At 48.5% G+C, this 16,945-nt stretch overlaps 1 protein-coding gene across 7 annotated transcripts in view; it reads right to left on the bottom strand.

Annotated features, from left to right (window-relative positions):
* CAMK2B (calcium/calmodulin dependent protein kinase II beta) overlaps positions 1-16,067 on the bottom strand; it is an 858,678-nt gene extending 842,611 nt beyond the window's left edge. For 3 of the 7 annotated variants that reach the window (XM_029604227.1, XM_029604228.1, XM_029604229.1), the window contains exon 1: positions 15,543-16,065. In XM_029604227.1, coding sequence (XP_029460087.1) covers positions 15,543-15,607 — 65 coding nt within the window. In that variant the 5' untranslated portion in view covers positions 15,608-16,065. Of the gene's footprint in view, positions 1-15,542 lie in introns of all 7 variants that reach the window. The other 4 variants (XM_029604231.1, XM_029604230.1, XM_029604232.1 and 1 more) reach the window with 3 other exon arrangements.
* Between the last annotated feature and the right edge of the window lie 878 nt (positions 16,068-16,945).

Genomic DNA, 16,945 nt, shown 5'->3' with positions numbered 1-16,945 from the left:
CGGGTACACTACCCCTCGCCTGAGGGCACTGAGATTTTCAAAAGGAAAATGCTGTGTATGGTTTCCCTTTAAAAATAAGCTTGCAGTCCCATACAGCCGGTACAACATACTTGTGGGACTGTAAGACCTGCCGTTAGTTTCAGAATCGCCTTGTTGACCTCTCATTGCCTTTAGTACCCACTTAGATATTGTAAGATATTTTGGGCAGGGATTTATTGCAACAGATTTTGAAAAATGCTATAAGCCACCTTGAACATTATTGGAAAAGGCAGGCTGAAAGTCCAAATTATTAGTAGCCAAATGGCTATCAAAGTTAATGAGGCGTCTGTCTGAAACATCTGGCCACCCCCATGCTCATCGTTGTTAGGGTTGTGGCCTTGCTCGCTCCATGCCTTCCTCGTGGCCTGCTGCAGTCACGCCACCATCCTCTGTCCACTGACTCGTATTCTCCCATCTTTGGCTCTAAACTCTCCTATGACTGAGCAACACTCAAACTTCTCCCCCTATCCTCACCATTGCACTTTGTGTCTGTCCCAAGCGTGTTCCAATTCTGTGATGGTTTCGGTCGCCCGCTACCTCTGTGGGTGCTATTCCAGGCATCCGCACCCCTCAGTAAAGAAGCATTTTCTCAAGTTTCCTCTAAACCTTTCTCCCACCAACTTCATTTCATCACCCCTTGTCCTCAAATTTAGTTTTCTAGGGAAGATTTCAATCTTGGGGTGAAACCTGAGAGAAAAAAAAAACAACTTTCAAAGCAACCAGAAGCTGCCAAGCAGTGGTAGATTAAAGGTCCTGTACGTTCACAGAACCTAACTCCAGTTTGTGGTTTCTTTATCATTTTTTCATCATAGGACTCCTTTTTTCTTTCTTGTTATAACATTAGTCCTTGCTTCCTGTCATCTTGTTGCCCGCTTCCTTAATGCAGGTCGTTGAATTATGCCCCCTTTACTCTTCTTTCCTCCAGTGAGTATATTTTGAGTGACTTAAGCCTCTGTTTGTAGGATTTGTATTGCAGGCCCTGTATCCTTTTAGAAGCCCTTTTCTGAACGACTTCCATCCTCCAGTGACCTTACGAAGGTCCAGCCTCGAGAACTGAACACCCTACCATACCAGTGACAGACAGAGGTAATACAGGGAGATTCACTCGAAAGAGGCCCCAAATATTCTGTAATAACTCTCACTAGGACGAAGCAATCTGGACGAAACAAAGTGCGATGTGCTCCTCAGTATAGGGAGCTTCGAACAAGCCGGGATGCCCCCACGTCGGAGCGATGAGGTAAGGTGCTCGACAGCCGTCGCGACGTTTAACCTTCATTTGCGAGATGGAGCAACGCGTCACACATCGGCAAAGAGCAGAGCAGAAACTGGTTCCTTTTTCGGCAACAGGGTAATTTCAATGGGGCTTTGGACACCACGGTCGCTGGATCTGACCCCACCAGACTTCTTCCTTTGGGGTGTGCTCAAAGGAAAAGTCTATCGGAACAAGCCTCACACTGTGGAAGATTTGAAAGAAAACATCCAATGTGAAATTGCTGCTATTCTCCCCCCCCGCCCCCTCCTCCCCCCGATATGCTCGCAGGCACGTTCAGGAACATGGAGTGCTGCGCCGAAATGTGTCTGGCGGAAAACGGCAATCACGTCCAGCATCGCATGTAATGCAAAAGATTACACATACGTCAAGTTTTGTAGCGTATTTCTTTGGTTCAGATTGCTTCATCCTAATGGAAGTCACAACAGAATATTTGGGACCTCTTTTGAGTGAAACCCCCTGTATTACTTCCTTGTTCCTGTTGATGGGATATGCCATGCAGCAGTGCACACTTAGCATTCCCAGTTGCTTTATTACATCAACTGACTACCTTGAGATCATTTGAGATGATTACGTACATCTACATCTCCTTCCTGTCTGAGAGTATCCAGTTCTTACCTTAATTGATTTGTACCTAATGAAGTTTTGCATCCCAGATATTTGATTTTTACGTCTTAGTACTCAAGCTTGTTTTCTAATAACCTAACTGTTCTTTCAATTCTTCCAAGTCCCTTTTCAGTTTGTTTTTTTAATCCCTCCTGGTGTGACTACTCTGTTACAAATTTGTGTATTATTTGCAAATAGGCATGTTTCCTTAAGTTCCTCAGTAATGGTGCTAATAAAGATATTAATAGAAGTGGGACTGCTTCCAAACCCTGGGGTAACCCGTTGGTCACTTTACCTTCACCAGAGTGGACTTCATTGACCACCACCCTCAACAAGCTCCTCGCATTTCTTGCTCAATGTTCAACTTTCCTATACTGAGCAGTTTGCTAACCACGGGTGTCAAAAGCCTTCCTGAAGTTCAGATGGGCAGCATCCACTCTGATCCATGTTTGCCAACTCATTGAAGACCTCACATCAAGTTTCTCTCAGAAGATCTTCCCTTGGTTAATCCATGCTGTCTGGAGTACAAGGAAACCTACTGCTTTCGAAATGCTGCACTGCTTTTCCATACTTGTGCCCGCGGCTGAAGTCAGACTAATGGGTCAGTAGCATCCCACGCCCACCTCCTCCTTTTCCCTAGTTTTGGGTACTGGGATCCCATCCGCTCTCCTTCAGTGACTCAGAGCCTCGTCCATCTTCAAGGGGGGAGGACCATCTGTCTCCTGCTCTATCCCGCTCTCATTTGTGCAAGTTCCCCCTTGTAATCATTTCACATTTATTAATGTCGTTTCCCGCCTTAGGTCCCTCGTCTTCCCCTTCTTCTGTAAATGCTGGGCAAAAGAACTTAAGGTTTCTGCCTTCTGCTGAGCCTCCTCCTCCCAAATCTCCTGTTCTTCACCTTTCCCCCTTTGGTTTTTCACATCCACTTTATATATCTAAAGAAGGTTTCATCTCCTCCTTTTATCAAGTGGGCAAGTTTCTCTTCCCTTTGGGCTTTTGCTCTTCTGCTTTCCCTTTGTTTTTCTTGATAACTCCAACTGTCCTCTGTCTGTTTCTCAATGCCGATGTCATTGGAGAACCACAGTTGCTCTCTTTCTCCTTTTACCTTATTTAACCAGGCCTTACACAGAACTTTGTTGGGTTCTCACTCAGTGCTCCCTATTACTGCTGACCAAAGTTCCTCTCAGATTTGCATCCAGTGTGAAAACTGAAGTTTGTGCCCCCCACCCCCAGGACCGGACTGAAACTGGCACCCCCTACCACCGCCTTGATGGCAGCTCTGGCTCCAACGCACCCATCTTTCCCCCCTCTGCACTTCTCTTGCCTTCTGCCCGGCACCAGTATCCCCTCTGCTCTCTTTCCCCCTGCCCACAGTGCCCAGCATTCCCCCCCCCTTCTCTCTTCCTAGGATCCTTTTCTCTCTTTCCCCCTTTCCTGCCCAGCAGTGTTTATCCACTCCCTGCCTGCTCCTCTTTGCAGGCTGATCCTTCACCTACCAGCACCGAGAGAAGTTTCCGTCCTGAGTCTCCTGCTTGCAAGCATCATATACAATAGGGTGGGAGGGAGAGGGCAGCAGCGCCCTTGTGAGCATGGCTGCCCAGGTCGCACACCCCAAAAGCTGGTATGTGCCCCCCAGTAAAATATACTTCACTCATACCTTCCCTCCTCCCCACCTCACTCTTAACTTCCATCCTGTCCCCCACACCTTTCATCCCTGCCCCCTATCCCACACACACCTTCCGCTCTTACCTTTGGTCCCTGCCATCACCTCTTCTTCCATCCTTCCCTGCTTACCTTCCATTCCTGCACCGGCCCTGCCAACAGGAGAGCTGTGCTGAGAGCCCAGCACTTCTAAATCTGCTTTTCACCGTTTCCTCTCTACAGTTGCCTTGTAATTGGGTTACTTTGCGTTTCGCATATGAACGAAGAGCCCATGATTTTCCCTAACCCTTTTATGGCACTAATTCTTTTTTTTTTCTGGAGAAAGGGTGTGGGGAGGGGAAGAGGGGACAAGTGGCCAATAGTTCATGTCATACATTTAAATGTATTTATATACTGCTTTATAGAATACATGTAGTTACCTTCGTCCTTCTCCTTTGGGCTTCCAGCTCAGTCAGAATCAGAAATGAGAGCCTGCACTCTGAGCCTTAATTTGCAACTACCCAAAATGAAATATTTTCCTCATTTTATGTCCTCTCCCAACTCACCCAGCCCAGTCACTCACCCATATCCTGAGACTCCTCCTGGAACCCTGCAGTTATGGGCCCTCAATCTGCCCACTGGATGTTGCTGTTGCACAATGACTGTGTCACCTTTTTCCCACCTCAGGGTTGTGAATGCTGGGTCTGTCAGTCCAGAGCCAACCCAATCCTCTGCATGGCAGTTCACAGCACTGTTGCTGAGCTATTGACTGGTCCTTGGTGCTAATTAGGAATATGTTTCAATTTGAATTAAAATGAGCTGAGCTGACAAGCTATGCTCTACACACTTCTTGGAAGTATTTGATCCGATTTGGAAACATTTTTCCACTAAGGTCTTTTAAATTAAAATTAAGAAACAAACCCCAAGAAAAAGCTAAAACAGTCTTTGAGCCTTAATTTGCAACTACCCAAAATGAAATATTTTCCTCATTTTATGTCCTCTCCCAACTCACCCAGCCCAGTCACTCACCCAGCATTCACAACCCTGAGGTGGGGAAAAAGGTGTCATAGTCATTGTGCAATCTGAGCAACATCTGAGTAACATCTGGCTATGTTAAACACAGCTTTAACCCCATGTCAGTGGTACCCTGCGATGCAACAAAGCCCATGCCAGCGTGGCAATGCATCTGCTGGATTTTCAGCTTGGCGCTTACCCTAGCTTCCAGCCATCCCTGAGGTTCCTTCCAGCCTGCTTGCTCTTCGAGACCCTCGTTTTCTTGTGTTTGGCCAGAGAGATACAATGGAATGCCGTCTTGGTTTTCAAATACCTGTCTTGATGTGCTGTGTTCCAAAGGAGGCCCGATTTTCCAAAGCTTGGCTTGGATCCTACTTTCATAAAGACGTGGAAGGCATGGGACAAGCACAGAGGATTCCTAGGGTTGGGGGAAGCAAGGGTAAAGCCAGAGATTCAAGTAGGCTTTGTGCAATATTGCAGTAGAAAAGCTGAAAGAGCAGCTACAGTGTGTGTGCAAGGTGGGGACATGGCAGGTCGCCTAGCATGGGCGGCAGGCTGACCTGGCTACACTTCACGACCGTGAGCATAAAGAGATGAGGCGCGATCTCCTGCAGGTGGTCAAGCTTGTATAGCTGACAACTAGAAAGTTTCCATAGTTAGAGCACTGTACGCAGGGGCAAGAAGGCAAATGAAATGGTCTGACCACTACTGTAGTGAATGTTACACTATGTTACAGTATTATATGAGACGAGCTTAAGATCTTTACTTGCTGTATTATTCTGCAAGGGGTGAGGGGGAAACTGGGGATTATGCACATTACCTAAGGAGAAAAAAAAAAATGGCAAAAATCAAGTCACTTATAATCAGGGTAGTTTTCAGGAATAAATGTTTGCACTGTCTGCTTTCCAAACCGGCATTCCCAAGCATCTTTACTTCACAGCCTATCCCCTGCTCCTCCTCGTGCACACAAAGGTAGCCCAGGCAGGTCCAGAAGGATTGTCTTTCACCAGTCATCTCCCAACAACAAACGTCCTTGCTAAGGCGCGTCACTGCATGCGCAGCCACCCAGCCTTCCACCAACGGCTGCTCAGGACCCAGAAGAGGAGCATTGGGATCCTGTCCCTCGGCCGCCGACCGCCCCATAATGTCAGCTGGCAACATGAGACGATCAGCAGGGAGGGAGTGCTGGCCTGGGAGCTTTGAACCTGCTCGTGGTGCCAGCGTAGACACTATGGGGGGGGGGGGGGGGAAGGAGGGCACAGAGGAGGGAGAAGGAAAGTCAAAATGTGAGTGGGGAAGAGGCAGGTGGCGGATGCTGAACAAGGGGGAGGGGAGAAGCAGGGGGCAGATGCTGAGGACTGAGAGAGATAAAAAGCAGAGGATAAATCCTGGGAAGGGGGCAAGGGATGGGGGACTGATGCTGGGGAGGGCGAGAGGCAGATGCAGAGGATTGATGGAGGCAGGAGGTAAGAAAGGTGGAGGGGCTGGGGAAGGCGGTCTCACAGGGGTGAGAGGGACATGGTGGAACAGGAGAAAGAAGTGGAAGGGATGGGAGACAAAAGGAATGGAAGGGGGGGGGGGGCGGTGAAAGGAAAATGGAGGGGAGAGATAGGTGAGGGAACTGAAAGATGTGATGAAAAGCTAAGGAAGAATGAGAAGAAGTGGCAATGAAGGGAAGAAAGGTGGTGAGAAGAAAAGTCAAGAGGAACATTGTTCCTGACACTGCACTCGGGTTACTGAGAGATGTCTGAGGCTCTGGAAACCGCCAGTCAGTGCACAGCAACTTCACTCTTCGCATGAAAGGTTTGCACTAAATCCTATGGCAAACGCCAATCTGTCCATTTCACAAGCCCTCCTGGGTGTATATTAGGGTTCCCTGCACCCAGCCTGCAGAGCTCGTTTTTCTGGCCTTCCAAGCCGTTGAATCCAGCCCCCAGAGTGGAGGCAGAGAGGCTGGTAGGGTTTATTTGGCCCCCACTAACGGGAGAGGAGCCAGACAGACCCACAGCGGTTAAGAGACGGAGGCCCAGGCCTGAGTGGCAGTAGCAGGAGAGGGTTCCAGACCCACGGGACTCCTGCTGCTACCCATGCCATGACCCAGAGGCCGCCGCAGAGGAAGGACCCAATGGCCACCAGCAGACCCCCATCCCACTGGTGGCCAAAGAGCTAGAAAGGACGAGGCAGGCCGCCGCAGAGCCCATCCTGCAGTTGCTGAAAAGAGAGAGTGCACCTGGCAGCCACCAGTGGACCCCATCACGCTACCGACTGAAGAAGAGTCCTAGGCCCCGAAAGCCCTAGTAGGTGAGAGTGTGGGTGTGTGAGAGAGAGGTGGTGGGTGTGTGAAAGTGTGGGTGTGTGAGAGAGAGCCTGTGGGAGAGGGATGGTGGGTGTGTGAAAGTGTGGGTGTGTGAGAGAGAGCCTGTGAGAGAGAGGTGGTGGGTGTGTGAAAGTGTGGGTGTGTGAGAGAGAGCCTGTGTGAGAGAGATGGTGGGTGTGTGAAAATGTGGGTGTGTGAGAGAGAGCCTGTGAGAGAGAGGTGGTGGGTATGTGAAAGTGTGGGTGTGTGTGAGAGAGCCTGTGAGAGAGAGGTGGTGGGTGTGTGAAAGTGTGGATGTGTGAGAGAGCCTGTGTGAGAGAGAGGTGGTGGGTGTGTGAAAGTGTGGGTGTGTGAGAGAGAGCCTGTGTGAGAGAGGTGGTGGGTGTGTGAGACAAGAAGAGAGGTGGTGAGAGGAAGAGGAGGGAGTGAATTAGAGAGGGTTGAGAGGAAGAGGAGAGAGGGAGTGAGAGGAGGAGAGAAGGGGAGAGAGGAAGGAAAAGAAGTATGAGGGGAGAGGGGGGTGGAAGAGCTGGGCGAGAATGGGGAGGGACGAAGAAAGCAAGAATGGTATGAGTGGGAGAGAGCATGCCACAAATGCATCTCCTTGCCATTCACCCCCGTCCCTGTCCCCAGGAGAGAGATGCAGATGGCTAAAAGGGGGGGGGGGGGGGGAGGCAGATTGGAGGGTTGCCAGCTTCCTAGGAATAATTTGACCCTTTCTGCCATCTCTGCGGGAACCCTGCTACCGACTCCCCTCTTCCATGGCATTTCAAGTGGGTGAAAGGGCCGGACTCCAAGGATTCATGATCTGAAATACTGCATGCAGCTCTCCTGGGGACCCCTGATCCAGTCACCAACTCACTTTGTTAGGCCCCATTTCACCTCCGTTTTCTCTTTTGTTCCTTCCTGTAATGATCCTCTCTGCCTATTCTGGACTTTATTTACTTGCTGCTGTTTTTGCCCCACCACCTCCCCTGGGCAGTGACGGATTTAGGATTCTGGCACCCCTAAAGCACTGCTGGTTCAATTGCCCCCTATCACCCCCTCTCCAATGTTGGACAACGAGGAAGAGGAGGTCTAAGGCAGAGTCCCCTAGTTTTCTGTGGCAGCTCAGGAGTAGCAAAAATGTGGCAAACATGAAAAAACTCAGAAGCAAATTGGCAAACATTTCCATCTTTTATATTACACGATAAAGGTAAAATCGTTTTACACTATGTTAGTATAATTTATTATGTTTTTATTGGGTGATGAAATGTGATCTCAAGTATCAGTACAGGGAGGAGGCCTCTTGGGTGGGGAGGGGAAGGGAGAATAAAAAATGGGGTGAAGAGAAAAAGGGAAGGAGTGCGAGAAGGAAAGATAACGGGGGATGGGGAAGATTAGGAAGGGAGGTTCTTGGATTGAGGACCCAGAGGAGGGAGTAAGAAGGGTTGGGGAGAGGAGAGAGGAAGGAAGAAAAGACAAATCCAGACCTTACCCTGGGATTGCCCTACGAGGCATCCCCACCGTCCTCCCCCTGAGGGAATATTTTCAGACGCCACGCTAACATTAAAAGATACAGATTTAGGTAGAGGCAACTGCCTCCAGTGCCAAATTTCCCAGACACCAAAGCGCCAGTGCTGCCGTGCCACTACTCGGGTCTTCTGCCGAGGCACCGCTAGGTTTGTGGAACAGCATCAAGTCCTACCACAAAATGAGCTCCAGCCACTGGCAGGCCGTGCAGTGGGCCCGCCTTCACAGGGACTTCCAGCTATCAGGGAAACCGGTGCCAGGGCTAGGGCTGTCACTGGACCTGTCAGCTTGGCACAGCTGGCAAACCCCTTCCGGAATTTTCTTACTGGATGAAGACACTGTTGCTGGGGCAGTGCTGCCCTATGGACAAGGGCACTGCAACGCAGAGATGAAGGTGAAAGACACTGGGAGAGGAAAGCACTTGGTTGGGGGGCGGGGGAGGAAGGGTTTGCCGGGTCTCTGGCAACCCTGATCCCCAACGGACCATGGGCACTCCCATTTCAAATCCTGGCCTTGGGGTCCACACCAATGTGCCAGCAGGTATTCAAGTGAAGCTTAAAGAGACCTGATGGCAGGTTGAAAGTTCACTTTTTTCCTCGCCAACATAAGGGAGTACATAGGGCATGTATAAGGAGCATAAATAAGAAAACTGAAAGGGGGCAGACAAACAAGCTATACTATTTGCATTGGATGTATATAGGTACATGGATTCCGCTTGCTAGAATGCTTGATTTGTCTTTACAATGTACAGTGCCTGAATGTAACGTCGTTCAATAATTATTTTATAATTTACTCAGAGGGGACCTTCTCCCTGCCGAAGTGTGTTTATCACCCAACACTGGGCTCTATTCTACTATCACATCATGTAGAAATTATACTTACCCGCTGCACAATAATTTCAGCCTCTAATCCATGTTTGCCAGCACTGCTGGCCTTCTCACTGGAAGCGGAATAAGGCGTGAGAGGGAGATCTGCACTTACCCCCATTGTGGAATTAGCTAATCCCTCCTTAGATCTAAAGTGAACCCAAACAGCAACAGATCTAGGGTGAATTAACCAGAGAGGGATTGGAAATCGTCTGGAGGGGAGAAACCAGGGGTGCACGCCCTTAATTTAGAGGTTTATATACCAATGAACGTTGGGAACATCTCATCGCTAATCATTAATCACGGGGACACGTCTGAAAGTAAGGTGAAGCAGCTGCCATCTGCCGGAGGAAACGCAAGCGGCGCACCCCGACTGTCCCAGCCTCTGTGCAAATACCAGCCTGAGGTCTGTGCCAGCTGTACCTGCATTGTGCCCTTCCCCCTGCGAAACCAGGATTACAGCAGCAGAAACATCGCTTTGTTAGATGCTGAGATCGTACCTGACATCCCTTGGCGCACCAGTTAAGGTTCATGCCCTGAACTCCATCTTCCTGACTACTGTTTACCTACGATTTAACCCCTGCTCCCCTAATAAAGCGATCATTCCATTTGTGTGAACAAAACAGAAGTGGTTCCCCCCCTCCCGAAGGAGTAAAGGCAATAATGCCAGAAACCATTTTGGGGTGTCCCCAGCAAGAGCGACCAGTGGCACGGAGTTCTAGCCCTCCTCTGTCGGGCAGGAGAATTCCTGGGAGGCAAGTTCCGGCGGGGACTCGCTGACTCTCGCTCTGGGACCTCACCAGTCACTGCTCTCCTTCCGCTTCGGTTTCCTCTGCTGTATAAAGGGGTAAAACAACAGCGCTGGCCCTTCTCCCCTCAAGTCCTTGAACAATTACCTCCGATCGGGGGTACGCGAAACGTGCTGCCAGGCTCTCGGGTGCCCTCTTCTCAAGGGTCACCTCGTACAGCGCATTCCACCCCTGTCACACGGCACCGGGACAAGCCAGCAAGCATGGCAGAGGCATCGAGAAGGGGGCTGCTCTTTCTCTGGACAGGCACTAGCCCGCCAGGAAACGTCCCCCTCGGCGGTGGTTCATTTAGATAACACGCTTGATGCTGCTGGTGGGTGGCCCTCGATCAGGGTAAAACCCGGAAGGGTTACAACAGTACCTGGGCAGAAGGCTTCCCCAGGTCCTTATCAGACCGATGACAGCCCAGAACCGAGGTCATGAGAGCGTGCATGAAGAAAAACGTCCTATCCCTCTGCGTTAGAAAGATGCAGCCCTAACTTTCTGGTTAAACTGCATGGACAGGGAGGAGCCTGTCCCTTCTACAACTACCAGAAGACCAAAGATGCTGGCAAGATTTGCTACATAAACTAATAGGGTCTGTGATTCATATGCACCTTATGCTATGTCATCCACAGAGGTCGAATGACCTGGCTTTGCTAGGTTTGTTGGGTTTACCCTACTAAAAGTTGATGGGCCTTATTCTAGGGCACAGAATGGGGGGAGGGAAATTCCTTAAATAAGGCCTGATGTGTCTTGTATCACAAGAGTCATCGTTCATACCGTAGCACCTATTAACACATTACGGCAGAAGCACAGTCTTGGATGCCGTGTCTCTTTATTCGTTTAAAAAAAAAAAAATCAAATTGTCAGGAAGCAGACACCCCCTGCTTTCTGGTGGTGAAATGGCAATCGTCCAGCACAGGAGCCCACTGTCCCTGGCACAAAAGACAGGAGCATCTCAGCCAACCTAGCAGTCTTCCAAGTGTTTGCTTAAAGGGCTCCTTTTTAGCCACCCTTTAGTGACCTCGGGCACGGCTACCAGGGACGTTCTTATCGAAATAAAAGGCCCTCTCACACTAGGCAATCCAGACACCTAAATAGCCGAAAGGCAGCTAAACAATTTCTGATATTTTTTAGGTAACCCTGGTGGTTCAGTTGCAGGTGCTGCCCACTACCACAGGGAGGGTCCTGGGTTCAATCCCTGCCTCGGGACTTCTGCTGCTTAGGTTGGCTGTGGAGGCAGTACTCACAGGCCGGGGAGAAGGGAATCATAGCCATTGCACAGTGATGGCACCCAGTGGCCAGTGCTTGCAGAGTTCCTGGAGCCCGGTCCTTGACTGAAGACTGAGGTTGCAAGGCCTAGATTAAAATATAGGAGGCAACATCCCTGGGTGGTTGCAAATGAAACTTATGGTGCCAGAATCCAGCTCAGGTTCTGACTGAGCTGAAAAGCCCCAAAGGAGCAGCATTTGACAGAGGATGATGGAGCAGGGCCATGTGCTGCAGCATGAAACAAGAGAGCAATGCTCAAGCATCACAGCACTAAAGAGGATGAGGAAAGGGAGGGAGGGAGCTGCCCTCAAGAGCTTACAATCACCAGAGCAAACCTTTTCTAAAGCAGGTACCTGCAGTATGGCTGTCAGATGCCAGTGCTCTTCTGGATCCCTATCAGAAGAGCACTGGCATCTGACAGCACAGGCATCTGACAGCCTATAGACGTCTATAGGTAAAAAGGTTGTTTTTCTTGCTGTTTCTTTCCTTTGCCCATTTTTGCCTTCCATGCACACACAGAAACATTTTTTTTAAAAACTCAAACAAATCCCCTAAACGCCACATCTAAACTTCACAGACTTCCCAGATGATCAGGCTGCAAAATCCACATTCATTTTGGGGAGACGAGGGGCAGATTCCAGCCAATAGGACCTAGGCTATATATTAAGTATTTTTCTCAAGGGCACAAAATGGGAAAAACCTTTTAGTATGGACCTCCGCCTGGATCCTCAGATCTGAATTCTTAGCCATCTCCAGGAACCCTTTCATTGCAAACTTTACTGCTTTTCTTCCCATTCTCTCCTCCTGCCTCAGACCGTCTGCTTATCTTGCTGGCCGAGGCTGGAAGGGACATCTCGGATTGTAACCTTCAGCACCACCCCAGCAGCCACCTTCTCTGGGCATGAGTCCCACAGGCCCCGTTGAACAGCAGACTCACACAGGTTTCCCAGCGGGGAACCTCCTGTCTAGCCCCATTTTCTTGCTGTACTCGTGGTGTGGTAAGCTCGTGGAATGAGCCGAACCTTTAGCACAGGAGTTATCACAGTTTTTCTTAGTTAGCTTAAAATAAAATCTGCCGCTGATCACAATTCAGAAACATTTCTTTAGTAAACTGAGGTAGAAATATGGAACCTTTCACCTTTGAGAACACCGGAGGACTGGCCCAGCGAACAGAATTCTGCAGCTCGATTGACTTAATGTCTCTTCAGTGCTCTGTATGAAAGCAGTAGATGGCCTCAGCCCAGCTCATAGGGGACAGGTGGCATCTTAAGTTGGCGCCAATCAAATTTCTCAACAGGCCGAGTAGATAACTGCCTAGGGGAAGCCCTCCCATCACCCGTGCTCTACCTCTGCCACTGGACGTGGTGAACCTTGTGCGGTTCGGTCCTTATTTAAGGCCAGCCAGGTGACCGGCTGACCGGACATCCAGCAGAGACTCACCCTGGGCCTGCTGCAACTCACGGTTCCAGAAGAAAACCCCCATCTCGGCTGGAGGAGGGCAGCTGGCTGACTCAAGGCCTAGGGGCAACAGGAGGGTTAAATTCATCACTGCATGTGTTCCCCCCACAGTTGAGATAAGGTAAGAATTATTGAACAAGACAAATGTGAGGGAAACTTTCCCCAGTGGTGCCTGTGCCTCGCCTGTGCTGTGGTGGGGCAGCGTGGCCGCACGAAGGAAGCTCGTACTGCTGCTCATTGTACCTGTTCTGTCGTGGGACAATGTGTGGGGTGGGGGGGGGGGAGGGGTAGGGGTAGCTTCCACTGCTGCTGTCTGTGCTGTACCTGCCTGGGATGGGCAGTGTGTGTAGGTGTGTTGGGGAAGCTTACACTGCAGATGCCTGCACTGTACCTGTTCTTATGATATACAGTAGCCATTAATTTCCGGTGCTGTCAATCTGCCATCTGGTATTTAATTTTCTACATCATCCTGTCTGGTGGTGCCTCCCCAGTGCCTACCATATACATTGGAGCGTTCTGTCTGTGGAGTAATTGTTCTGTTATCTTTCAATAGCAATACAATGCACCAAATACAAAAAAAAATAAAATTAAAAAATTAAAAAAATAAATTAAAAAAAAAAAATCCTGAAAATCTGTACAAGAACCTTCAGAATGCAGTCTGACATTTTTCTTTGGCGTGATTCAGGCCTGCAGGAGGGAGGTGGCTGGGAAGGGACACAGCATGTGCCAGAGACAGACAGACTGGGTGGCATGTTTTCCTGTGGCACTGAGATGCTAAAGGATGGTCCCTGGATTATGCTCCCTGGGGTGGAGGTGATTAGACTCTCAGGCCAGGACCCAGGTGCCCGGCTCCATGCTCCTCCAGGGACCTTACAGAGCACACGCAAAAATGCCACTTCCACCACTAGAGAAGTACATCTTATGAAAAGTGTCAGAGCTATTCTTCTGGGGAATGCAGTGGGGGTGGTTACTTACTTTTTAAGGCCCCAAACAAATAAATGTTTCATAATGTGCAGGGTTTTAGCCCCTACATAACATTAACACACCTGACAAGAAAACAGGAACATACTATCCACCTGCTTCAATTTCAGTTATTCCTAATCTGCAGATGTATGTTTGCTTTCAAATTAAATGTAAGTAAAAGCCCTTATTTTGAGCATAATAAAGTTGGGATCTTAAAGTATTTTAACTGAAAAGTGGATCGACAGAAATATGATTTATGTAACGTCTAAAATTAGATGTGTTTCTTTTTTTTTTTTGCAAATTAACCCCAACCCTTGACACGCCCCAAGCTGTCCGTCACGACCTCTCACCCCACCCCTTCCCCCCCAAAAAGGCAAATGGGTGTTCGAGAGGTAATAGCTTTTAATTAGGGGATGACACTAGGAACCCTCTTTGCGAGGCTGCACCTTCTGAGCGGTGATTTAATGCAACAGAAATAAACTCCAGCATCACTGGCCCCCTTCCTTCCAATGATGCCCCCCCCCACCCCCTGCATCAGTTCATCACACACAGAGAAAAATAATAAATACACCTCCGAAATCTCAGGAAAGGCGAGAGATCACATGCTCGAGGGCAGACTTCAGCTCTAGCAATCCGACTCGAGGCAAGACAGCTGCTTCCAGCCCCCAGGCATGGCACCGCATGTCAATAAACTCGAAGCAGGGCATTAAAAAAAAAAAAAAAAAAAAAAGGGACCTGCCCCCCTCCTGTCCGATCCCGTTTTCCAAACCACAGCCCTTTGATTTTTCTAAGCCTCTGCAAAAGCGACCCCACCGCTCAGAGCAGCAGGAAAACTGCAGTGGGGTGGGGGAGGGGATCGATAGGGCAGTGTTGGCATGGGAAGGGAGGCAGGACAGCAGACTCGGGAGCTGCAGCTCTTTCCCCCTTACCTTACCAAAAAACTAGCATTAATGCTAACATGCAGACTTTTTTTTCTTCTTCTGTGCAGTAGTTACAATTATTGATCCTCCCTCCCTGTTCTCACCCCCAAAATAAAAAAAATGCGATAAAATCTAGCAAACATCCAATACCCCATCAACTGCAGGCTTCTGCAAGCAGTGGGGGGTTGGCTTTATATCAATCCTTTTCGGATCGAGTCTTCTTGTGTGCTCTTCTTTTTTGGTCAAACGCATCAGATGCCTCCCCCAATCGGGGTGGGGGGAAAGAGGGTGGCAGAGATCTCTGCTTTATTCCCCTTCCCGTCAACTGCCCCCTCCCAAAAGCGTACAGAAGTCACTCCGAGCTAGCAATAGTACAGAAAGACGGACGATCGGGCTCAAAATGATAGCTGATGGTTTTTTTTCCCACTCTCCCTCCAAGACCACGATCAGATCAACCTGGAGACCTAAGTGGTAGCTTGATGGTGAGATGGGGCGAAGAGAGGGGGGGGGGGAGGAATAACGCAATCCTCCCCCTCCAATTTCTGCTATTAACGGCTGCAGTATTAACGCAATATGAGTTATACCAGAATAAATTCAACAACTAAAAAAAAAAAAAATCGCTTGACACCAGATGCATGCAAAATCAAAAAATCCCAAAGCATGCAAAAAATAAAAATGAGAATTGATTCAGAGCTGCCGTGGGATAAAAAGAAAAATCTGAAATATTATTGTTATTGCAAATCGCTCTTTCACATGCACAATATGGGGGAAAAAGAAACAAATAAAAATGAAGCCAATGTTACAAAAAAAAAAAAATGTAAAAAGAAGGCCGGGAGGAGAGGCTCCTTCCCGCCAGCTCTGGGGGGTCCTTACTTGCCGATCTCTTCATAAAGCTGGTACTCGTCTGTGAATCGCGTGCAGGTCACTGTCGTTGCCATGTCTGGGCGCCGCTGCTGCTCCCGATACGATCAGCAATGCAATGGGGTTGTATTTTTCTCTGCTCTTCACGTTGCTGCTTCCCAGCAATCCCCCTTCTCCACCTCCTTTTTTTTTTTTTTTTTTTTTTTTTTAAATTGTTAGATTTTAATCTTCTCGCTGCTGGGAACACAGCGCTCCCCGAAATTGTTCGGGGAATCGAAGGGGGGAGGATCTAAAGTTAACAAAAAAATACTTAAAAAAAAAATAAATTCGACCGGTATATATTTTTAATGTCTGTGTAGTCAAGAGGGGAAAGACAAGCTGAGACTGGCGCAACGTGGAAAATGATCAGGGCAGAAGATCCAAGGAGGAGAGATCAGGCTGGAGAGAGAATAAGAGTGAGGGGGAGCGAGAGAGAGAACTAAAAGAGACAGGGACAGCGTGAGATACTCAAGAGGGGGAGGAGGAGGAGGTGGAGAGAGAGAGAGAGAGAGGAAAAATAAGCCAAGCAACCTGTTCCAGCTCAGCTCCAAACCACTAACTCGGGAGAGATTATTGGCACATCTACCGTACTATTAGGAGGGACAGGGCGGGGGCGAGGGGGGCTGGACCTGCCCAGCAACGCGAGAACTGCGGCCACACGGCCAGATGCACGCTATATAGAAGAGATAAACAGCACTATACAGATAAGTACACGCAGGGCGGATTTATGAGAGCAAGAATTGTGTATATACTGTATATAGGTCCGGATGCCCAGCTATATATACACACTGTACAGATACACAAAGCTTGCTGAATAATTGTCTCTATATGTTTTAAATATTTTGATTATTATATGAAAATATCAAATACAACTTACACTTTAGCATATACATAATACAGTACAAACATGAACAATGAAACCCCACCCTCCACTCCCTAGATACTCAAATAATCCAGTCATGCTGATCAATATATGAGCAATAATAATATCAATGGCTAAGGAATGTAAAGCCTGGCTTAGTCCATTCTTTGTACAATCTGTGAACATAGACTACTTTTGGTTTATATATGACTGTCCATTTAATACTCGCACCTTTTATGTACACATACATGCATAGTTGAAACTATATTATTATATAAAACTACAGTCAGAAAAATGCTTGCAAATAGAAGTGATAAAGTGAAACACTCACTCGCTTAGAAATATATTTAGTAATATATCAGTGTATATGTGCGGTGTGTGCACACACCGCACATATACACTATGTGCAGTACCGGTATGTTCTTCATTCCATGCATACTATGCCCACCATCATATTTGCCAGCTCTGTGGTTGCATGGGCACTCCCAATAGTATGGAAACTCATTCACCGTGT

The sequence above is a fragment of the Rhinatrema bivittatum genome, chromosome 5 (genome assembly GCF_901001135.1).
Source record: "Rhinatrema bivittatum chromosome 5, aRhiBiv1.1, whole genome shotgun sequence".
Taxonomy (NCBI): Eukaryota; Metazoa; Chordata; class Amphibia; order Gymnophiona; family Rhinatrematidae; genus Rhinatrema; species Rhinatrema bivittatum.
This window is presented reverse-complemented; position numbering and strand designations above follow the sequence as displayed.